This window comes from Mytilus californianus, unplaced genomic scaffold (genome assembly GCF_021869535.1).
Source record: "Mytilus californianus isolate M0D057914Y unplaced genomic scaffold, xbMytCali1.0.p SCAF_20, whole genome shotgun sequence".
In the NCBI taxonomy this organism is placed as follows: Eukaryota; Metazoa; Mollusca; class Bivalvia; order Mytilida; family Mytilidae; genus Mytilus; species Mytilus californianus.
Window position 1 is genome coordinate 10123953 of NW_026262669.1, and position 25519 is coordinate 10149471.

The 25519-nt window shown below is 34.8% G+C and overlaps 2 protein-coding genes across 2 annotated transcripts in view; both read right to left on the reverse strand.

Moving 5' to 3' along the window:
* Positions 1-4090: 4090 nt before the first annotated feature.
* LOC127731761 (uncharacterized) lies at positions 4091-9632 on the reverse strand. Its single transcript, XM_052240608.1, has 5 exons — positions 9433-9632; positions 8122-8295; positions 5811-5957; positions 5109-5170; positions 4091-4156 (listed from the first exon to the last, which is right to left on the reverse strand). The coding sequence occupies exons 1-4, from the start codon at positions 9551-9553 to the stop codon at positions 5121-5123; spliced, it is 492 nt and encodes a 163-aa protein (XP_052096568.1). The 5' UTR covers positions 9554-9632; the 3' UTR covers positions 4091-4156; positions 5109-5120.
* Positions 9633-24491: 14859 nt separating this feature from the next.
* The window catches only part of LOC127731748 (multiple epidermal growth factor-like domains protein 10), a 455295-nt gene continuing 454267 nt past the window's right edge, over positions 24492-25519 (reverse strand). Inside the window, exon 17 of the mRNA XM_052240586.1 lies at positions 24492-24724. Within this exon, the coding sequence (XP_052096546.1) occupies positions 24552-24724 (173 nt within the window). The 3' untranslated portion in view covers positions 24492-24551. The remainder of the gene's footprint in view (positions 24725-25519) is intronic.

Consider the following 25519-nt stretch of genomic DNA (forward strand, 5'->3'; position numbering starts at 1 on the left):
ATTGGAAGAAACCCCCATTTTGATTTTGAAAACTTTTTGGTTTGTTGTTCAAAAGTTACAGGACTTTAATAACCGGATTAAGGCTAAATGTTTAGATATCATGCACTGCTAAAATATGCTTATGTTTTTTGTCATGTGAATTTCTAACTTATTATAAGTTATATGATAACTATTTGGAATGTGGGTTCCTTGCAAATAGTGTTAAACCATTCAAACAGGAAAACCAACAGTCTAATCTATATAAAAAAAAAAGAGAAACGAGAAACACCAACAAATGACAACCACTGAATATCAGGTTCCTGACTACATGTCTCATAGGCGAATCCAGGCCCCACCCCTCCTTTTGTTGGAAAAATTTGGTTGATTATATAGGGATTCACTGAAGCATGACTGGACAGGACCCCCTTATAAAAAGTTCTGGATCCGCCACTGTGTCTACATGTCTGTAAGACAGGATTCGGTTAACTTCAAGTTCATTTCATGGATAAGTGAAGCCTTTCGCCCCTCTTTTTCAACTGAACTTGACCCTGTATTCATGGTTCATTATGGTCAATGTTAAGTTATTGTTTTTGGTTGTATTCTTATACTATTGGCAATAGTTCTACTATATTTGGTGTATTGAATGATTGTAAGGTGTACATGTCAGTCTGGCAGGTTCACCTGAACTTGACCCTGTATTCATGGTTCATTGGTTAATGTTCAGTTGTTTTTTTTTGTTGTATTCTTAAACTCTTGGCAATAGTTCAACTATTTGGTGTATTGAATGATTGTACATGTCAGCCTTTCGCCTCTCTTTTTCAACTGAACTTGACCCTGTATGCATGGTTCATTATGGTCAATGTTAAGTTATAGTTTTTGGTTGTATTCTTATACTATTGGCAATAGTTCAACTATATTTGGTGTATTAAATGATTGTAAGCTGTACATGTCAGTCTGGTAGTTTCCACCTAAACTTGACCCTGTATTCATGGTTCATTGGTTTATGTTCAGTTTTTGTTTTTTGTTGTATTCTTATACTAGAAAATCTTATAAAATCCTTGTTATTTTTCATAGTTTTTGAAACAGAAAAGCAGCCAATGTTAAAAGTATGAAAAATCTAGAGAGAATTATTTCCCGCCAAACTTTTCGATGGCTTATATCTCGAAAACATGCACATGGACACCTTATTTTTTTCTTCTTTTTTAATTCGTTTATTTATATAGTATCATTTTAGAACAGTCTTTTAAAAAGCTTGTTATTTTGAAACAGAGTAGCGAACATCCTTAACATTGGAATTTGATGCTTTTATGCCTGCAGCAATAAAGAGCAAAGACTGGTTAGGTCATATTTTCCTTGTTCAAATGAAGATGTAAGCAATACCTTTGAACTGGATATAACTGATTGTTCAATGAATGTCATATAAAGCCTGTTAATAACATCAGTTCTAAATGCACATCTACTAAAAATATATCATAACAATAACATGAATAAGAAAGACAGATTAATGACATTTTTTACTCAACTTTATTTTCAAATAAATATTGCATATCAATATGTTTTTACAAGAGAAATATCACATAATACTGGACGACAACACACAAATAAAACTGACGGAACTATTTTATGCAGTACCGATACATTTCCTTCCATACAATCTGGACTATCCCACACTGTATAAATAGCAAGCATCTATTATTTAAGGTAGATTAATTGTATACCTCCATCTTGGATTGTAAAATAGTAGCACATAATCAGTCTAGTTCCTTGCCTAAATTTGCAAATTTTGAGACAGATCAGCAATTTATGTGAAAGACTGTTAATTTAAATAAGGACAAATAATTGATTAATTGCAGTATTTTAACTGTTTTAACAAATATTGAAAACTTGTTTCTGTTCAAATTAATTTTCTAACTTAGCCATTTAGGGGGAGTTAACCCTTATAGTAAAAATTCTGTTTTATTTCAAATTTCTATCTCATAGATTTCTTTGTATTCACAAAAAAAAAAAATTTCATGCATAATGTATGCAAAATTTAATCAATTTTGCATGACTTGTAGCTTGAAAAATAGCAGGGTGACCCATGCTCTGTATTTTTCTTGAAAAAAAAGGATGGTAAAATCTACATTTTGGCAGAGTATAAGAAAATTTTATCTGAATGAATATATACTAATGTATCATCTTTCTTAAAAATGGTCCAAAAAGGACCAAAAACTGGCTCATTCGAGAAAATCAATCTCGTTGAGATGACCAACGATAATCTTTAATTATTTGCAATGCAATAATAAGGGACTGGATGGAGGGGTACTTAATTTCTTTATTCAGATTTTTAAGCCATTTTTCTTTAAATTTAACAATATTGCTTATTGTGTAAAAAAATAAGGTGATTTCCTTATTCTGAACATCTTTCATTCCTGTGATCAGTATTTAATTATCTAATCCTTTTATTTTCAAATTATTCTTTATACTTTTGCCCCCCATTATTTTTTTTTTTTTTTTTTTTTTTTTGGTCATTATTCTCTAGTCTTTAAACACCATCTGGACCCTCAATAATATACAACACACAAAATGATGGAACAGTATATAAAAAAACAAAAATAATATTTTACATTTTTGTAACACGTCAGAATAAGCAATAATGATTGTACAAATGCAATAAAAAGAGATATGGAAAAATAAATTGCTGTAAAGGTTAAGCATGACAAAAAATTTCATCAAATATAAAATTGTCTAAGATGTAATAGTTAATTCTAATGTTCATCAAATATAAGATGGTCTAAGATGTAATAGTTAATTCTTATGCAATTATTTTGTATTAATGGTTCTGATTGGATGACAGTAAGCGTAAAATTCTCTATCTCCTTGTCTGTAACTAAGGAAGCCGACATTTTGAATTCCGGAATGTATTGACATGTAATTTCTACAATAATAAGCAAAACAACTCACATGTTGCACCTAGAAATCTTCTTTTTAACACATTTTATTACATTCTGAAGCGGCCAAGAGGCCAGAAAATGCCCGGTGTTCACGTTTGACGCCTGAAGAATACCTATGATTTCACCTAGTTTAGGGGCCAAAGAAGATATAACATCTTTTCGCGAAATGTTCCATAACGAAAAATGTCATCAAATATAAGATGGTCTAAGATGTAATAGTAAAATGGACTATAATCATTTTTTATTTACTAAGCGAGACAGAATGCTGCATGGGACGTCAGAATATAATCTTTCTTTTTAATGAGGTCAAAGTTATCTAAATAATACTTGTTAAAGGTAACGAACAATAAACTCATTCATTAACTCATTATAAAATATAAATTGTCATTTTCTAGAATATCACCTTTCTTAGCAATAACTCTTATTATACTCTTATATAAAGGGACATTGATTTCACACTTCAGTGGTTTTCAAAGTGATATAAAAGTCACACTTTGGTGATATACAAAGCATTTTTGATGTCTCACTTCAGTGGTCTTCAGAGTGATATTGATGTCACACTTCAGTGGTTTCCAAATTGACATTGATGTCACACTTCAGTGGATTTCAAAGTGATATTGATGTCACACTTCGGTGATTTCTAAAGTGATATTGATTTCACACTTCAGTGGTTTCCAAATTGATATTGATGTCACACTGCAGTGGATTTCAAATTGATATTGATATCACACTTCAGTGATTTCTAAATTAATATTGATGTCACACTTCAGTGATTTCTAAAGTGATATTGATGTCACACTTCAGTGATTTCTAAAGTGATATTGATGTCACACTTCAGTGGTCTTCAGAGTGATATTGATGTCACACTTCAGTGGTCTTCAGAGTGATATTGATGTCACACTTCAGTGGTTTCTAAATTGATATTGATGTCACACTTCAGTGGATTTCAAAGTGATAGTGTTGTCGCACTTCAAAAAACCTTCATTTAACCATTTTTAAATAAGTAGGCATTTGCACATGTCTAGGAAAGATTTATAAAACATTTAAAACAAAAAAATCCTTCATAACAATCTTAACAACATTTCTCAGCTATTATAATCATACATAAAATAGCACATTAGCAAGTTGAAAAATGAAAATATCACTGTTAATGCATATAACGATTTACAATGAGACAGCACATCCATATGGAAGACTGGTTTATATAGCACTTATACTGGTCTGGTACCCATCGAGAAACAAATCTAAAAAAAAATACAATAAATTGCTATATGATATTTTTGATTAAACATGGAAAATCTAAAATTATTTACTTATTGTTTTAGTTAGTTGTCATCCAACTGGTAGCTTGAATATGCTGGCTTTTTTATTTTGTGTTGTAAAGTCGCCAGTAAAACTGCATTTGAGTCAATTCATTAATGACAACTTTTCATCTATTAGATTTTTATTCCTTATATATTATCAAAACTTAAGAAGTTTAAATAAGAAAAGGTTTTGAAAATGCAGGTCACTCAAAACCAGTTATATGTCTAGAAAAAAATAACTTGGTACTTTTTCAACCAGCACTTTGAAATGGCCTCTATCTCAGAACTTCCTCAATAAGATTTGTCTCCCCTATGATATACTGTCATAGTGCCTATCAATAATAGGTTCACATTTCACATCAGTATCATTACTTCTACAAACCAGTCACTTGAGGATATTTTTGTGATTGCGAAATAATTATAAAATAACTAATCGAAGAATTCAAATAGAGAAAAATATTCAACAAGTAACCAAACAGCACATTAATTCACGAATGCGCATAGCTCATAAGTTAATTATCAGTGTTGTTCGTTCACGAGTTGAATATTTTTAGATATTTGAATTCTTTGATTAGTTATTTTTTTTATTACATTGGCAAATGGCTTTTTTTCTAAAATGAAAGTAGAAAATGTAAGGAACTATATCTTGTTCTAAGCCTTCACACTTTGTTGTTACCGATGTCATGACAATGCCTATTGTTGTATGACGTCAGAGGAGTGAAATAACCACGTTTATTTCACATGTGAAATTGTCGGTTTTTATTTCACTGGGAAATCAATGTCATTCATTGCAACCATTGTAATAGAAGAAAATATCCACTATGACACGTTTACAATACTAAAACCGATAAATTCACGTGGTTATTTGCAATCCTGTATTTTGTATACACACCTGATTAATATATCACTTTATATTGTTTCTCTTCTTTTCCTCTTCTATGGAATCTATAGAATCTGGAGAAAAAACAATACAGATTGTCAACATATGAGCTACGTCACACTGAAATTGACACTATGTAATAATTTAGTGTATGTATACTGGTATATGTACAAAACTTTGATTGATTTTTAAACTTTCAAATATGAAATAAAAGATAAATGAAGGTCTGTTTTGTGGGTTCTTATATCAACCCAATTTTCAAACAGTAACAGACTTTGCATAGAGAACATTTTAACCCGAAACAGGTCAACACATGTATTGATATTCATTTGAATAATGACGATTTTATATCATAGTTTATCCTATCTATAATTTTTGTAATCCTTTATTTTTTCGGTTTTGACATTTTTACCCTAGTTATAGATTTTTGTCTGTTCATTTCTTTTGTGCATTCAGATATATTGTTATGCTGATGTGTTATTATGCTGTAGTTTGTAATGGTATAGATCTAAGTATAGATTAATTTAATTTTTAATGATAAGGTTGCATTGCATGAAATTGTTAATTTGTTCTCGTCCTGAATATGCATAAAATATTTGCCACTGAGCGTTAAGCAACTAACAATCAATCAATCAATCATATAAATATAAAATAACAACTTCTTATTTTTATATTCAGTACCGAGTAGATGTATATTCAAAATAAAGTCCATACCAACAGAGACATTGTCATAATCATGTCCGGTAGCTGATTTATCTGGACTCAAATTGTTCAAGTTTACGTTCAAATTCTCTTTAAACAGAAAATCCTTTTTACTGGGAACAAATTCTTCATAACCATTATCTTCTGCAACCACGGCAACTGTTAATCATAAACAAAAATCATATATTTACTTATTATTAGCAGATATGGATATAATTACAACCAACAAAGATTAAAGGATATAACAGCCTTCAAAATCCAGGGGTTGATATAGATATAGTTACAATCAACAAAGATTAAAGAATATAACAGCCTTCAAAATCCAGGGGTTGATATGGATATAGTTACAATTAACAAAGATTAAAGGATATAACAGCCTTCAAAATCCAGGGGTTGATATAGATATAGTTACAATTAACAAAGATTAAAGGATATAACAGCCTTCAAAATCCAGGGGTTAATATGGATATAGTTACAATTAACAAAGATTAAAGGATATAACAGCCTTCAAAATCCAGGGGTTGATATAGATATAGTTACAATTAACAAAGATTAAAGGATATAACAGCCTTCAAAATCCAGGGGTTGATATAGATATAGTTACAATTAACAAAGATTAAAGGATATAACAGCCTTCAAAATCCAGGGGTTAATATGGATATAGTTACAATTAATAAAGATTAAAGGATATAACAGCCTTCAAAATCCAGGGGTTGATATAGATATAGTTACAACCAACAAAGATTAAAGGATATAACAGCCTTCAAAATCCAGGGGTTGATATAGATATAGTTACAACCAACAAAGATTAAAGAATATAACAGCCTTCAAAATCCAGGGGTTGATATAGATATAGTTACAACCAACAAAGATGTAAGGATATAACAGCCTTCAAAATCCAGGGGTTAATATGGATATAGTTACAATTAATAAAGATTAAAGGATATAACAGCCTTCAAAATCCAGGGGTTGATATAGATATAGTTACAATTAACAAATATTAAAGGATATAACAGCCTTCAAAATCCAGGGGTTAATATGGATATAGTTACAAGTAACAAAGATTAAAGAATATAACAGCCTTCAAAATCCAGGGGTTGATATAGATATAGTTACAACCAACAAAGATTAAAGGATATAACAGCCTTCAAAATCCAGGGGTTGATATAGATATAGTTACAATTAACAAAGATTAAAGGATATAACAGCCTTATCCAGGGGTTGATATAGATACAGTTACAACCAAAAAAGATTAAAGGATATAACAGCCTTCAAAATCCAGGGGTTGATATAGATATAGTTACAACCAACAAAGATTAAAGGATATAACAGCCTTCAAAATCCAGGGGTTGATATAGATATAATTACAATTAACAAAGATTAAAGGATATAACAGCCTTCAAAATCCAGGGGTTGATATAGATATAGTTACAATTAACAACAAAGATTAAAGGATAGAACAGCCTTATCCAGGGGTTGATATAGATATAGTTACAACCAACAAAGATTAAAGAATATAACAGCCTTCAAAATCCAGGGGTTGATATAGATATAGTTACAATTAACAAAGATTAAAGGATATAACAGCCTTCAAAATCCAGGGGTTGATATAGATATAGTTACAATTAACAAAGATTAAAGACTATAACAGCCTTCAAAATCCAGGGGTTGATATAGATATAGTTACAATTAACAAAGATTAAAGGATATGACAGCCTTTTCCAATCAGGAAAAATCCATAATTCTCTGTTTACAATCAAATAGAAATTCCCATTTAGTTGTTTTATTGTCTTTTAAGAGAGCAACCATTTAAACTCAAGGGTTGGGTTATTGTAATTTGTCTAAGTCAGAAACATTTTTTTTTCAAAATTTAACATTACAAGGTATGGGGAAAATCTGCCCCCTGAAGTAAAATGGTCGTTCTCTAATTAATTTTTTTTGTATGAAAAAAACGAATGACTGTATTTCTAACATTTTGATGAAAATTAACCTAAAAAATTTCAAAATCAGACAGGTATTCCCTTTTAATATTTCTGCTCTTATATATTTTTTTTCTTCTTGTATAATTTTTAGCAACCTTTCTTTCTAGTCTTGTACCTCATACTTAAATCAAGTTCTGAAAAAAAAGTCTGGAAAATGACAAATTTTAATGACAGGTTTAATTTTTCGCTAATTTTGCTTTGAATACAAAATGTGAAATTTTCCTGCACCTAAATTCTATCGTTACTGAAAGTCACAAGAAAGGAATAGAAACGGAAAAATTGAAGCTTGCAAACTGTTTTTCATTTAAAATGGTGAAAATATACCACTTTACTCAACATACCATTGGCAAGGTTTGGGTTTCCAAAATCAGCATTGATATTTTTAATGGTGGTATACCGATCGTCAACACCTTCAGCTACAGATGTACAGGAGGGAGGTCTATCTGTACAGTTGTTATGGCAACCGTCTGTTGATGATGATGTTGTGAAGTTTGGATTATTTATTCCTGATATTTCTGCAAGAAAAAAACATTATATAAGTATGTCATATCTACTGAGGCTAACGTGAGGGTACCCAAATTGCACCTACTTTGACAGTTTTTTCACCTACGTTTTTTTAATGATCCAGACACAAGTTTTCATTCTGTGTTTATTTTGTAGCTGTATCCTTATTTACTATATAGTTACTCCAATTTAATTTTGAATCCATATTGAATCATAGAAAAATGAGTTTGAACCGACCTCCAAATGATTCTGTAATGAGGAGTACCCAAATTGCATCCATGTTTAAATTCACATCCTTAAAAATTGTATAACAGATGTTTTGTTTTATTTCTTCAAATATTTTGAACCATTTGACATTATTCCATGCTTACTAATTACTAAATTTTCGTGGATTTCATGGGTACAGGTGAACCATGTAATTAAATGTTCAATGAGTAACAATAGGTTTGTATGCAGACTTCAGCAAAACCACTAAATTAAATATTCACCAAAATGCAAGTTTTCCTTAATCCACAAAAATAGGTATCCACGAAAAATAAATGAATTCACAGTAAACCTTGTATTTATTTAATTAAGGGCTATTCCAGAAAAAAATGTAGGGGGGGGGGGTTGGAAGGCACTGTATATTAATAATACATGGATGATGGGTATTAGAGCTACTTTTCACACTTTAATGCACTATGATTCTCAATTACAATTGTCTGGGTGGCAAGTGCTGAAACAAACTGCCTTCCAACCCCCCAACCCCCATACATTTTTTTTCTGGAATAGCCCTTATATAAAAATAAGGAGATGTGGTAATATTGTCAATGAGACTACTATCCTCCAAATATTAAAATGTGAATGTAAGCATGTTTGGTTAATAACCTTTTTTTCCTAAGAGCTTAAAGTAACTACTTATCTTTTTGTGAGCAGACCTAGCAGTTTAAATTTTTTTTTGTAGGACTTGCTGAGCAATTCAAATATTCCAAATTCAACTGTTGAGGTGGAGATTTTTTCCAGAATACCCTATACAGTGGTGGTTTTTGCTTCTGTAGTGATTTGTAGGCAATCCCAATCTTTCTCTTTCAATGAGCATGTGATGTGCGCGTGTCAAATGAAGTCAGACACAGTAAAACTGACAAGCTCAGAATTAAAGTATTACTTACCAGATTGTGAATTAGAGAAGTGAACAGAATTCAGGATTTCATTTTCTTTTTTTAACCTGCTCATTCTTCTGTACATGTAGACTCCTACAAACAATACTATCAACAGAAACAAAACAATCATTACTGTCACTATGGCAACAGCTGGATCTGATTCTTGAGGGGCCGTCTCAGAAGGTGAAATGATATGTCCTACTGCATCTCGTCCTGAAAGAAGAAAAAGTCTCATTATTTGAAGTTGGGTTGCTGTCTCATTGACATAATTCTTACATCTTTTATATATACATATATCAGTTTTTCAAATATTTTGTGCAATGTTTTACCCTGAAAAAAACAGACTGGTTTACTAAGTACAGAATGTTGTCTTCTGCCATCTTTGCTTGTCAAATAGCAGAACACAATACCTTTAGATTTTCAATCAAGTCAACAAATTTAAATGCAGGAATGCAATCCACTAATGTACAAATAAGAAGATGTGGTACGATTGCCAATGAGACAACTCTACACCAGAGACCAAATGACAGAGAACTTTACAAATATAGGTCACTGTACGGCCTTCAATAATGATTCAGTAATGAACAAATTTATGTGGTATATCTTTATCTTATAATAACTAATATGTTTGTTTGATTTCAATTATTCAACTTGGGGTACTAAGACAAATGTAAGAGGAGGTAACTCAGAAATTGTATAATTCATAAAGGAATCTATAGGAATATTTTCTATTTCATGTTATAGCAGGAACAGTAGCCCCAGTTTTTTAATTTGATATTCTGAAAATATTTTTTAAAGAACTATCTTCTCATATATTTTTTTCAGAATTTGAACTTTTAGATTGTAGATTATCGTTGATCATCTCAACAAGATTGATTTTCTCGCTTGAGCGGGTACGGCGCTATTTTACCTATGCGGATGTTATCAATTTCATTGCCAACGCCACGTGCCCCCTTAGTTTCTAGCGATAATTTTTCATATCACTATACTATGCTAAGTAAGGAAATTATCAGTCAGTACGTAAGATCAAAGGAAAATTTCGTAAAATAGCAATTATACCTTCTATTCACCTAATGATGCCTTTCTCTAACAATCCTTTCCGTCATTTTTTCACAACAAGCCCGGTAACTTATCTGTTTTATCATTCTTTTGAACATATCTCAATACGTATTACTTTTGGCAAAGTATGAAAAGATTCTATCGTTTTTATTTATATACCTTAAAGGTCAAGGATAAATTACTTTCCTTGAAATGTCAGTTAATTTCAGATGATAGATCTTCTCTGTACTCTTAATTGACATAGCATTGTAGATTAGGGTTACATTCCTAATTTTCTGTTTACACATATCTATACATCCATACACTGGGTTGCATTCCTGTTTTTCTGTACACTGGCATTGTTTAGCACAGTTTTCTCCATAATACCCAGTAGTGCAGGCTGTAAACACAACAAAAAACATTGATTATAGTTCATAAACTGAACAATATCACTAGAAACCAATATTTATATTCAAATTGTACAGACAACTGTCTATTGTTGATGACTGTTTGTATAGACACATGTGTATTGTTGACGACTGTATGTAGAGACACCTGTCTATTGTTGACGACTGTATGTATAGACACCTGTCTATTGTTGACGACTGTATGTAGAGACACCTGTCTATTGTTAACGACTGTATGTAGAGACACCTGTCTATTGTTGACGACTGTAGGTAGAGACACCTGTCTGTTGTTGACTACTGTATATAGAGACACATGTCTATTGTTGACAACTGTATGTAGAGACACCTGTCTATTGTTGACGATTGTATGTTAAGACTGTATGTATAGACACCTGTCTATTGTTGACGACTGTATGTATAGACACCTGTCTATTGTTGACGACTGTATGTAGAGACACCTGTCTATTGTTGACGACTGTATGTATAGACACCTGTCTATTGTTGACGACTGTATGTATAGACACCTGTCTATTGTTGACGACTGTATGTAGAGACACCTGTCTATTGTTGACGACTGTAAGTAGAGACACCTGTCTATTTTTGACTACTGTATGTATAGACACCTGTCTATTGTTGACTACTGTATGTAGAGACACCTGTCTATTGTTGACTATTGTATGTAGAGACACTTGTCTATTGTTGACTACTGTATGTAGAGACACCTGTCTATTGTTGACGACTGTTTGCATAGACACCTGTCTATTGTTGACGACTGTATGTATAGACACCTGTCTATTGTTAACGACTGTATGTATAGACACCTGTCTATTGTTGACGACTGTATGTAGAGACACCTGTCTATTGTTGACGACTGTATGTAGAGACACCTGTCTATTGTTGACTACTGTATGTATAGACACCTGTCTATTGTTCACTATATATAGACACCTGTCTATTGTTGACTATATGTAGAGATACCTGTCTATTGTTGACTATATATAGACACCTGTCTATTGTTGACTGTATGTAGAGATACCTGTCTATTATTGACAACTATGTAGAGACACCTGTCTTTTGTTGTTGACTATGTCGAGACACCTGTCTTTTGTTTATGACTGTATGTAGAGACACTTGTCTATTGCTGACGATTGTATGAAAAGACCATGTAGAGACACCTGTCTATTGTTGACGACTGTATGTAAAGACACCTGTCTATTTTTGACGACTGTATGTAAAGACACTTGTCTATTGTTGACGCCTGTATATATAGACACTTGTCTATTGATGACGACTGTTTGTAGAGACACCTGTCTATTGTTGAGGACTGTATGTAGTGACACATGTCTATTGTTGAGGACTGCATTAGAGACACCTGTATATTGTTGAGGACTGTATGTAGAGACACCTGTCTATTGTTGACTACTGTATGTAGAGACACCTGTCTATTGTTGACTACTGTATGTAGAGACACCTGTCTATTGTTGACGACTGTATCCATAGACACCTGTCTATTGTTGACGACTGTATGTATAGACACCTGTCTATTGTTGACGACTGTAGGTAGAGACACCTGTCTTTTGTTGACTACTGTATATAGAGACACATGTCTATTGTTGACAACTGTATGTAGAGACACCTGTCTATTGTTGACGATTGTATGTTAAGACTGTATGTATAGACACCTGTCTATTGTTGACGACTGTTTGTATAGACACCTGTCTATTGTTGACGACTGTATGTATAGACACCTGTCTATTGTTGACGACTGTATGTATAGACACCTGTCTATTGTTGACGACTGTATGTAGAGACACCTGTCTATTGTTAACGACTGTATGTAGAGACACCTGTCTATTGTTGACGACTGTAGGTAGAGACACCTGTCTTTTGTTGACTACTGTATATAGAGACACATGTCTATTGTTGACAACTGTATGTAGAGACACCTGTCTATTGTTGACTACTGTATGTATAGACACCTGTATATTGTTCACTATATATAGACACCTGTCTATTGTTGACTATATGTAGAGATACCTGTCTATTGTTGACTATATATAGACACCTGTCTATTGTTGACTGTATGTAGAGATACCTGTCTATTATTGACAACTATGTAGAGACACCTGTCTTTTGTTGTTGACTATGTCGAGACACCTGTCTTTTGTTTATGACTGTATGTAGAGACACTTGTCTATTGCTGACGATTGTATGAAAAGACCATGTAGAGACACCTGTCTATTGTTGACGACTGTATGTAAAGACACCTGTCTATTTTTGACGACTATATGTAAAGACACTTGTCTATTGTTGACGCCTGTATATATAGACACTTGTCTATTGATGACGACTGTTTGTAGAGACACCTGTCTATTGTTCACTATATATAGACACCTGTCTATTGTTGACTATATGTAGAGATACCTGTCTATTGTTGACTATATATAGACACCTGTCTATTGTTGACTGTATGTAGAGATACCTGTCTATTATTGACAACTATGTAGAGACACCTGTCTATTGTTGTTGACTATGTCGAGACACCTGTCTTTTGTTTATGACTGTATGTAGAGACACTTGTCTACTGCTGACGATTGTATGAAAAGACCATGTAGAGACACCTGTCTATTGTTGACGACTGTATGTAAAGACACCTGTCTATTGTTGACGACTGTATGTAGAGACACCTGTCTATTGTTCTTGACTATGTCGAGACACCTGTCTATTGTTGACGACTGTATGTATAGACACCTGTCTATTGTTAACGACTGTATGTAGAGACACCTGTCTATTGTTGACGACTGTAGGTAGAGACACCTGTCTTGTGTTGACTACTGTATATAGAGACACATGTCTATTGTTGACAACTGTATGTAGAGACACCTGTCTATTGTTGACGATTGTATGTTAAGACTGTATGTATAGACACCTGTCTATTGTTGACGACTGTAGGTAGAGACACCTGTCTTTTGTTGACTACTGTATATAGAGACACATGTCTATTGTTGACAACTGTATGTAGAGACACCTGTCTATTGTTGACTACTGTATGTATAGACACCTGTCTATTGTTCACTATATATAGACACCTGTCTATTGTTGACTATATGTAGAGATACCTGTCTATTGTTGACTATATACAGACACCTGTCTATTGTTGACTGTATGTAGAGATACCTGTCTATTATTGACAACTATGTAGAGACACCTGTCTTTTGTTGTTGACTATGTCGAGACACCTGTCTTTTGTTTATGACTGTATGTAGAGACACTTGTCTATTGCTGACGATTGTATGAAAAGACCATGTAGAGACACTTGTCTATTGATGACGACTGTTTGTAGAGACACCTGTCTATTGTTGAGGACTGTATGTAGTGACACATGTCTATTGTTGAGGACTGCATGTAGAGACACCTGTCTTTTGTTGACTACTGTATGTATAGACACCTGTCTATTGTTAACGACTGTATGTATAGACACCTGTCTATTGGTGACGACTGTAGGTAGAGACACCTGTCTTGTGTTGACTACTGTACATAGAGACACATGTCTATTGTTGACAACTGTATGTAGAGACACCTGTCTATTGTTGTTGACTATGTCGAGACACCTGTCTTTTGTTTATGACTGTATGTAGAGACACTTGTCTATTGCTGACGATTGTATGAAAAGACCATGTAGAGACACCTGTCTATTGTTGACGACTGTTTGTATAGACACCTGTCTATTGTTGACGACTGTATGTAGAGACACCTGTCTATTGTTGACGACTGTATGTATAGACACCTGTCTATTGTTGACGACTGTATGTATAGACACCTGTCTATTGTTGACGACTGTATGTAGAGACACCTGTCTATTGTTGACTACTGTATGTATAGACACCTGTCTATTGTTCACTATATATAGACACCTGTCTATTGTTGACTATATGTAGAGATACCTGTCTATTGTTGACTATATATAGACACCTGTCTATTGTTGACTGTATGTAGAGATACATGTCTATTATTGACAACTATGTAGAGACACCTGTCTTTTGTTGTTGACTATGTCGAGACACCTGTCTTTTGTTTAAGACTGTATGTAGAGACACTTGTCTATTGCTGACGATTGTATGAAAAGACCATGTAGAGACACCTGTCTATTGTTGACGACTGTATGTAAAGACGCCTGTCTATTTTTGACGACTGTATGTAAAAACACTTGTCTATTGTTGACGCCTGTATATATAGACACTTGTCTATTGATGACGACTGTTTGTAGAGACACCTGTCTATTGTTGAGGACTGTATGTAGTGACACATGTCTATTGTTGAGGACTGCATGTAGAGACACCTGTATATTGTTGAGGACTGTATGTAGAGACACCTGTCTATTGTTGACTACTGTATGTAGAGACACCTGTCTATTGTTGACTACTGTATGTAGAGACACCTGTCTATTGTTGACGACTGTATGCATAGACACCTGTCTATTGTTGACGACTGTATGTATAGACACCTGTCTATTGTTAACGACTGTATGTATAGACACCTGTCTATTGTTGACGACTGTATTTAGAGACACCTGTCTATTGTTGACGACTGTATGTAGAGACACCTGTCTATTGTTGACTACTGTATGTATAGACACCTGTCTATTGTTCACTATATATAGACACCTGTCTATTGTTGGCTATATGTAGAGATACCTGTCTATTGTTGAATATATATAGACACCTGTCTATTGTTGACTGTATGTAGAGATACCTGTCTATTATTGACAACTATGTAGAGACACCTGTCTATTGTTCTTGACTATGTCGAGACACCTGTCTTTTGTTTATGACTGTATGTAGAGACACTTGTCTATTGCTGACGATTGTATGAAAAGACCATGTAGAGACACCTGTCTATTGTTGACGACTGTATGTAAAGACACCTGTCTATTGTTGACGACTGTATGTAGAGACACCTGTCTATTGTTGACGACTGTATGTAAAGACACCTGTCTATTGTTGACGACTGTATGTATAGACACCTGTCTATTGTTGACGACTGTATGTAGAGACACCTGTCTATTGTTAACGACTGTATGTAGAGACACCTGTATATTGTTGACGACTGTAGGTAGAGACACCTGTCTTTTGTTGACTACTGTATATAGAGACACATGTCTATTGTTGACAACTGTATGTAGAGACACCTGTCTATTGTTGACGATTGTATGTAAAGACGCCTGTCTATTTTTGACGACTGTATGTAAAGACGCCTGTCTATTTTTGACGACTGTATGTAAAGACACTTGTCTATTGTTGACGCCTGTATATATAGACACTTGTCTATTGATGACGACTGTTTGTAGAGACACCTGTCTATTGTTGAGGACTGTATGTAGTGACACATGTCTATTGTTGAGGACTGCATGTAGAGACACCTGTATATTGTTGAGGACTGTATGTAGAGACACCTGTCTATTGTTGACTACTGTATGTAGAGACACCTGTCTATTGTTGACTACTGTATGTAGAGACACCTGTCTATTGTTGACGACTGTATGCATAGACACCTGTCTATTGTTGACGACTGTATGTATAGACACCTGTCTATTGTTAACGACTGTATGTATAGACACCTGTCTATTGTTGACGACTGTATGTAGAGACACCTGTCTATTGTTGACGACTGTATGTAGAGACACCTGTCTATTGTTGACTACTGTATGTATAGACACCTGTCTATTGTTCACTATATATAGACACCTGTCTATTGTTGACTATATGTAGAGATACCTGTCTATTGTTGAATATATATAGACACCTGTCTATTGTTGACTGTATGTAGAGATACCTGTCTATTATTGAAAACTATGTAGAGACACCTGTCTATTGTTCTTGACTATGTCGAGACACCTGTCTTTTGTTTATGACTGTATGTAGAGACACTTGTCTATTGCTGACGATTGTATGAAAAGACCATGTAGAGACACCTGTCTATTGTTGACGACTGTATGTAAAGACACCTGTCTATTGTTGACGACTGTATGTAGAGACACCTGTCTATTGTTGACGACTGTATGTAAAGACACCTGTCTATTGTTGACGACTGTATGTATAGACACCTGTCTATTGTTGACGACTGTATGTAGAGACACCTGTCTATTGTTAACGACTGTATGTAGAGACACCTGTCTATTGTTGACGACTGTAGGTAGAGACACCTGTCTTTTGTTGACTACTGTATATAGAGACACATGTCTATTGTTGACAACTGTATGTAGAGACACCTGTCTATTGTTGACGATTGTATATTAAGACTGTATGTATAGACACCTGTCTATTGTTGACTACTGTATGTATAGACACCTGTCTATTGTTCACTATATATAGACACCTGTCTATTGTTGACTATATGTAGAGATACCTGTCTATTGTTGAATATATATAGACACCTGTCTATTGTTGACTGTATGTAGAGATACCTGTCTATTATTGAAAACTATGTAGAGACACCTGTCTATTGTTGTTGACTATGTCGAGACACCTGTCTTTTGTTTATGACTGTATGTAGAGACACTTGTCTATTGCTGACGATTGTATGAAAAGACCATGTAGAGACACCTGTCTATTGTTGACGACTGTATGTAAAGACACCTGTCTATTTTTGACGACTGTATGTAAAGACACTTGTCTATTGTTGACGCCTGTATATATAGACACTTGTCTATTGATGACGACTGTTTGTAGAGACACCTGTCTATTGTTGAGGACTGTATGTAGTGACACATGTCTATTGTTGAGGACTGCATGTAGAGACACCTGTATATTGTTGAGGACTGTTTGTAGAGACATCTGTCTATTGTTGTTGACTGTATGTAGAGACACCTGTCTATTGTTGGCGACTATGTAGAGACACATGTCTATTGTTGACGACTGTATGTAGTGGCACCTGTCTATTGTTGACGACTATGTATAGACACCTGTCTATTGTTGACGATTGTATGTAAAGACTGTATGTAGAGACACCTGTCTATTGTTGACTACTGTATGTAGAGACACCTGTCTATTGTTGACGACTGTATGTATAGACACCTGTCTATTGTTGACGACTATGTAGAGACACCTGTCTATTGTTAACAACTGCATGTAAAGACACCTGTCTATTGTTGACAACTGTATATATAGACACCTGTCTATTGTTGACTATATATAGACACCTGTCTATTGTTGACTGTATGTAGAGATACCTGTCTATTGTTGACTATATATAGACACCTGTCTATTGTTGACTGTATGTAGAGATAACTGTCTATTGTTGACAACTATGTAGAGACACCTGTCTATTGTTGTTGACTATGTAGAGACACCTGTCTTTTGTTTATGACTGTATGTAGAGACACCTGTCTATTGTTGACGATTGTATGAAAAGACCATGTAGAGACACCTGTCTATTGTTCACTATATTATACACTTGTCTATTGTTGACTGTATGTAGAGATACCTGTCTATTGTTGACTATATATAGACACCTGTCTATTGTTGACTTTATGTAGAGATACCTGTCTATTGTTGACAACTATGTAGAGACACCTGTTTATTGTTGTTGACTATGTAGAGACACCTGTCTAGTGTTGACGACTGTATGTAAAGACACCTGTTTATTGTTGACGATTGTATGTAAAGATACCTGTCTGTTGTTGACGATTGTATGTAAAGATACCTGTCTATTGTTGACGATTGTATGTAGAGACACTTGTATATTGTTGACGATTGTATGTAGAGACACCTGTATATTGTTGACAATTGTATGTAAAGACACCTGTCTATTGTTGACGACTGTATGTAAAGACACCTGTCTATTGTTGACGACTGTATGAAAAGACACTTGTATATTGTTGACGCCTGTATATATAGACACCTGTCTATTGTTGAGGACTGTTTGTAGAGATATCTGTCTATTGTTGACGACTGTATGTAGAGACACCTGTCTATTGTTGACGACTGTATGCAGAGACACCTGTCTATTGTCGACTACTGCATGAAGAGAAACCTGTCTATTGTTGACGACTGTATGTATAGACACCTGTGTATTATTGACGACTGTATGTAGAGACACCTGTCTATTGTTGACGACTGTAGGTAGAGACACCTGTCTTTTGTTGACTACTGTATATAGAGACACATGTCTATTGTTGACAACTGTATGTAGAGACACCTGTCTATTGTTGACGATTGTATGTTAAGACTGTATGTATAGACACCTGTCTATTGTTGACGACTGTATGTAGAGACACCTGTCTATTGTTGACGACTGTATGTATAGATACCTGTCTATTGTTGACGACTGTATGTATAGACACCTGTCTATTGTTAACGACTGTATGTAGAGACACCTGTCTATTGTTGACGACTGTATGTAGAGACACCTGTCTATTGTTGACGACTGTATGCAGAGACACCTGTCTATTGTTGACTACTGTATGTATAGACACCTGTCTATTGTTGACTACTGTATGTAGAGACACCTGTCTATTGTTGACGACTGTATGCATAGACACCTGTCTATTGTTGACGACTGTATGTATAGACACCTGTCTATTGTTAACGACTGTATGTAAAGACACCTGTCTATTGTTGACGACTGTATGTAGAGACACCTGTCTATTGTTGACGACTGTATGTAGAGACACCTGTCTATTGTTGACTACTGTATGTATAGACACCTGTCTATTGTTCACTATATATAGACACCTGTCTATTGTTGACTGTATGTAGAGATACCTGTCTATTATTGACAACTATGTAGAGACACCTGTCTATTGTTGTTGACTATGTCGAGACACCTGTCTTTTGTTTATGACTGTATGTAGAGACACTTGTCTATTGCTGACGATTGTATGAAAAGACCATGTAGAGACACCTGTCTATTGTTGACGACTGTATGTAAAGACACCTGTCTATTTTTGACGACTGTATGTAAAGACACTTGTCTATTGTTGACGCCTGTATATATAGACACTTGTCTATTGATGACGACTGTTTGTAGAGACACCTGTCTATTGTTGAGGACTGTATGTAGTGACACATGTCTATTGTTGAGGACTGCATGTAGAGACACCTGTATATTGTTGAGGACTGTTTGTAGAGACATCTGTCTATTGTTGTTGACTGTATGTAGAGACACCTGTCTATTGTTGGCGACTATGTAGAGACACATGTCTATTGTTGACGACTGTATGTAGTGGCACCTGTCTATTGTTGACGACTATGTATAGACACCTGTCTATTGTTGACGATTGTATGTAAAGACTGTATGTAGAGACACCTGTCTATTGTTGACGACTGTATGTATAGACACCTGTCTATTGTTGACGACTATGTAGAGACACCTGTCTATTGTTAACAACTGCATGTAAAGACACCTGTCTATTGTTGACAACTGTATATATAGACACCTGTCTATTGTTGACTATATATAGACACCTGTCTATTGTTGACTGTATGTAGAGATACCTGTCTATTGTTGACTATATATAGACACCTGTCTATTGTTGACTGTATGTAGAGATAACTGTCTATTGTTGACAACTATGTAGAGACACCTGTCTATTGTTGTTGACTATGTAGAGACACCTGTCTTTTGTTTATGACTGTATGTAGAGACACCTGTCTATTGTTGACGATTGTATGAAAAGACCATGTAGAGACACCTGTCTATTGTTCACTATATATAGACACTTGTCTATTGTTGACTGTATGTAGAGATACCTGTCTATTGTTGACTATATATAGACACCTGTCTATTGTTGACTTTATGTAGAGATACCTGTCTATTGTTGACAACTATGTAGAGACACCTGTTTATTGTTGTTGACTATGTAGAGACACCTGTCTAGTGTTGACGACTGTATGTAAAGACACCTGTTTATTGTTGACGATTGTATGTAAAGATACCTGTCTGTTGTTGACGATTGTATGTAAAGATACCTGTCTATTGTTGACGATTGTATGTAGAGACACTTGTATATTGTTGACGATTGTATGTAGAGACACCTGTATATTGTTGACAATTGTATGTAAAGACACCTGTCTATTGTTGACGACTGTATGTAAAGACACCTGTCTATTGTTGACGACTGTATGAAAAGACACTTGTATATTGTTGACGCCTGTATATATAGACACCTGTCTATTGTTGAGGACTGTTTGTAGAGATATCTGTCTATTGTTGACGACTGTATGTAGAGACACCTGTCTATTGTTGACGACTGTATGCAGAGACACCTGTCTATTGTCGACTACTGCATGAAGAGAAACCTGTCTATTGTTGACGACTGTATGTATAGACACCTGTGTATTATTGACGACTGTATGTAGAGACACCTGTCTATTGGTGACGATTGTTTGTAGAGACACCTGTCTATTGTTGTTGACTGTATGTAGAGACACCTGTCTATTGTTGACGACTGTATGTAAAGACACCTGTCTATTGTTGACGACTGTATGTATAGACACCTGTCTATTGTTGACGACTGTATGTAGAGACACCTGTCTATTGTTAACGACTGTATGTAGAGACACCTGTCTATTGTTGACGACTGTAGGTAGAGACACCTGTCTTTTGTTGACTACTGTATATAGAGACACATGTCTATTGTTGACAACTGTATGTAGAGACACCTGTCTATTGTTGACGATTGTATGTTAAGACTGTATGTATAGACACCTGTCTATTGTTGACGACTGTATGTATAGATACCTGTCTATTGTTGACGACTGTATGTATAGACACCTGTTTATTGTTAACGACTGTATGTAGAGACACCTGTCTATTGTTGACGACTGTATGTAGAGACACCTGTCTATTGTTGACGACTGTATGCAGAGACACCTGTCTATTGTTGACTACTGTATGTATAGACACCTGTCTATTGTTGACTACTGTATGTAGAGACACCTGTCTATTGTTGACGACTGTATGCATAGACACCTGTCTATTGTTGACGACTGTATGTATAGACACCTGTCTATTGTTAACGACTGTATGTAAAGACACCTGTCTATTGTTGACGACTGTATGTAGAGACACCTGTCTATTGTTGACGACTGTATGTAGAGACACCTGTCTATTGTTGACTACTGTATGTATAGACACCTGTCTATTGTTCACTATATATAGACACCTGTCTATTGTTGACTGTATGTAGAGATACCTGTCTATTATTGACAACTATGTAGAGACACCTGTCTATTGTTGTTGACTATGTCGAGACACCTGTCTTTTGTTTATGACTGTATGTAGAGACACTTGTCTATTGCTGACGATTGTATGAAAAGACCATGTAGAGACACCTGTCTATTGTTGACGACTGTATGTAAAGACACCTGTCTATTTTTGACGACTGTATGTAAAGACACTTGTCTATTGTTGACGCCTGTATATATAGACACTTGTCTATTGATGACGACTGTTTGTAGAGACACCTGTCTATTGTTGAGGACTGTATGTAGTGACACATGTCTATTGTTGAGGACTGCATGTAGAGACACCTGTATATTGTTGAGGACTGTTTGTAGAGACATCTGTCTATTGTTGTTGACTGTATGTAGAGACACCTGTCTATTGTTGGCGACTATGTAGAGACACATGTCTATTGTTGACGACTGTATGTAGTGGCACCTGTCTATTGTTGACGACTATGTATAGACACCTGTCTATTGTTGACGATTGTATGTAAAGACTGTATGTAGAGACACCTGTCTATTGTTGACGACTGTATGTATAGACACCTGTCTATTGTTGACGACTATGTAGAGACACCTGTCTATTGTTAACAACTGCATGTAAAGACACCTGTCTATTGTTGACAACTGTATATATAGACACCTGTCTATTGTTGACTATATATAGACACCTGTCTATTGTTGACTGTATGTAGAGATACCTGTCTATTGTTGACTATATATAGACACCTGTCTATTGTTGACTGTATGTAGAGATAACTGTCTATTGTTGACAACTATGTAGAGACACCTGTCTATTGTTGTTGACTATGTAGAGACACCTGTCTTTTGTTTATGACTGTATGTAGAGACACCTGTCTATTGTTGACGATTGTATGAAAAGACCATGTAGAGACACCTGTCTATTGTTCACTATATATAGACACTTGTCTATTGTTGACTGTATGTAGAGATACCTGTCTATTGTTGACTATATATAGACACCTGTCTATTGTTGACTTTATGTAGAGATACCTGTCTATTGTTGACAACTATGTAGAGACACCTGTTTATTGTTGTTGACTATGTAGAGACACCTGTCTAGTGTTGACGACTGTATGTAAAGACACCTGTTTATTGTTGACGATTGTATGTAAAGATACCTGTCTGTTGTTGACGATTGTATGTAAAGATACCTGTCTATTGTTGACGATTGTATGTAGAGACACTTGTATATTGTTGACGATTGTATGTAGAGACACCTGTATATTGTTGACAATTGTATGTAAAGACACCTGTCTATTGTTGACGACTGTATGTAAAGACACCTGTCTATTGTTGACGACTGTATGAAAAGACACTTGTATATTGTTGACGCGTGTATATATAGACACCTGTCTATTGTTGAGGACTGTTTGTAGAGATATCTGTCTATTGTTGACGACTGTATGTAGAGACACCTGTCTATTGTTGACGACTGTATGCAGAGACACCTGTCTATTGTCGACTACTGCATGAAGAGAAACCTGTCTATTGTTGACGACTGTATGTATAGACACCTGTGTATTATTGACGACTGTATGTAGAGACACCTGTCTATTGGTGACGATTGTTTGTAGAGACACCTGTCTATTGTTGTTGACTGTATGTAGATACACCTGTCTATTGTTGACGACTATGTAGAGACACCTGTCTATTGTTGACGACTGTATATTTTGACACCTGTCTATTGTTGACGACTGTATGTAGAGACACCTATCTATTGTTGACGAATGATTGTAGAGACACCTGTCTATTATTGTTGACTGTATGTAGAGACACCTGACTATTGTTGACGACTATGTAGAGACACATGTCTATTGTTGACGACTGTATGTAGTGACACATGTCTATTGTTGACGACTGTATGTATAGTCACCTGTCTATTGTTGATGTTGACGACTGTATGAATCACTTTAGATACCTTTGGATTATTATTGTTATGGTTTGTTGTCTCATTGAAATATATCCCACATATCTTTATCATTAGTTCAGATATTTTGTGCAATGTATTCCCCCCTAAAAACAGACTGGCTTACCCTTTATGGAGACTTTCAGTACTTTTCATGAATCTTCAATGTATTTTGCTTACTGGATACCTAATATATAATATATCCGGGATACTAAGTGCAATGCAGTGCCATAAAACATATAAGTCATGTGAAAAAAAATTAAATGGAGAATGTGACCATTGGACACAGATCAATTCCATATACCATTATAAAGGGACGTAACTCAAGATCAATTAAAGTGATGCCACCCAAATTCCAAACTTGATCTGAGTTTTATAATAAAAAGGATTGTGTATAAGTTTTATAACATTTGGTTGAGGCAAACTTAAGTTAGAGAACGGAAACCATTTTGCGATGTACATATGGAAGGACGTACAGAAAGACAAGGTTAACACTGGCGAGGGGCATAAAAATAGAGATCATTTGACTTACTTTGAGACCATGTGACTTACTCTGAGATCATGTGACTTACTTTGAGAACATGTGACTCCCATGTAACCAGGAAAACATTTACAGAAGCCATCACTTGGTCGACAGTATGCTTGGTTCTCACAGTTACATGTGGTATTGCATCCTATACCATACTTGCTCTTCGGACATTCTGTTTGATGAATAAAAAGATTATAATCACCTGGTATTCACAATGGAATATTAATAAGTTGTTTTTATGTTCATTTTTCATTAACAATGTTTATTACTTACACAGCTGATTATTAGGTAGGAGTAGGAGGGAGTGTCATCCCGAATTCCCCAAAAAATAAAGTATTCTTTCTCGAAAAAAATGAATTATCAATTTCCGAGTCCTGATAGGTGTAAATCCCTAATTACCAAGAAAATAACTTTATTGCTATAACGGACCTTATCAGTTCATACATAATCTACAATTGGTGGCAGATTTTGCACAAATGCTCAAGTTCAAAATAATTCAAGCCAAATTAACTCATGCAATATAACTGCCCTGATAGATAGCTTGTTCACTTTTATGTCATGTGACTGGTAGATTGTTGTCACTTTTATGTCATGTGACTGGTAGATTGTTGTCGCTTTTATGTCATGTAACTGGTAGATTGTTGTCGCTTTTATGTCATGTGACTGGTAGATTATTGTCATGTGACTTGTAGATTGTTGTCGCTTTTATGTCATGTGACTGGTAGATTGTTGTCACTTTTTATATGTCATGTGACTGGTAGATTGTTGTCACTTTTATGTCATGTGACTGGTAGATTGTTGTAACTTTTATGTCATGTGACTGGTAGATTGTTGTCACTTTTATGTCATGTGACTGGTAGGTTGTTGTCTCTTTTATGTCATGTGACTGGTAGATTGTTGTCACTTTTACGTTATGTGACTGGTAAATTGTTGTCACTTTTATGTCATGTGACTGGTATAGATTGTT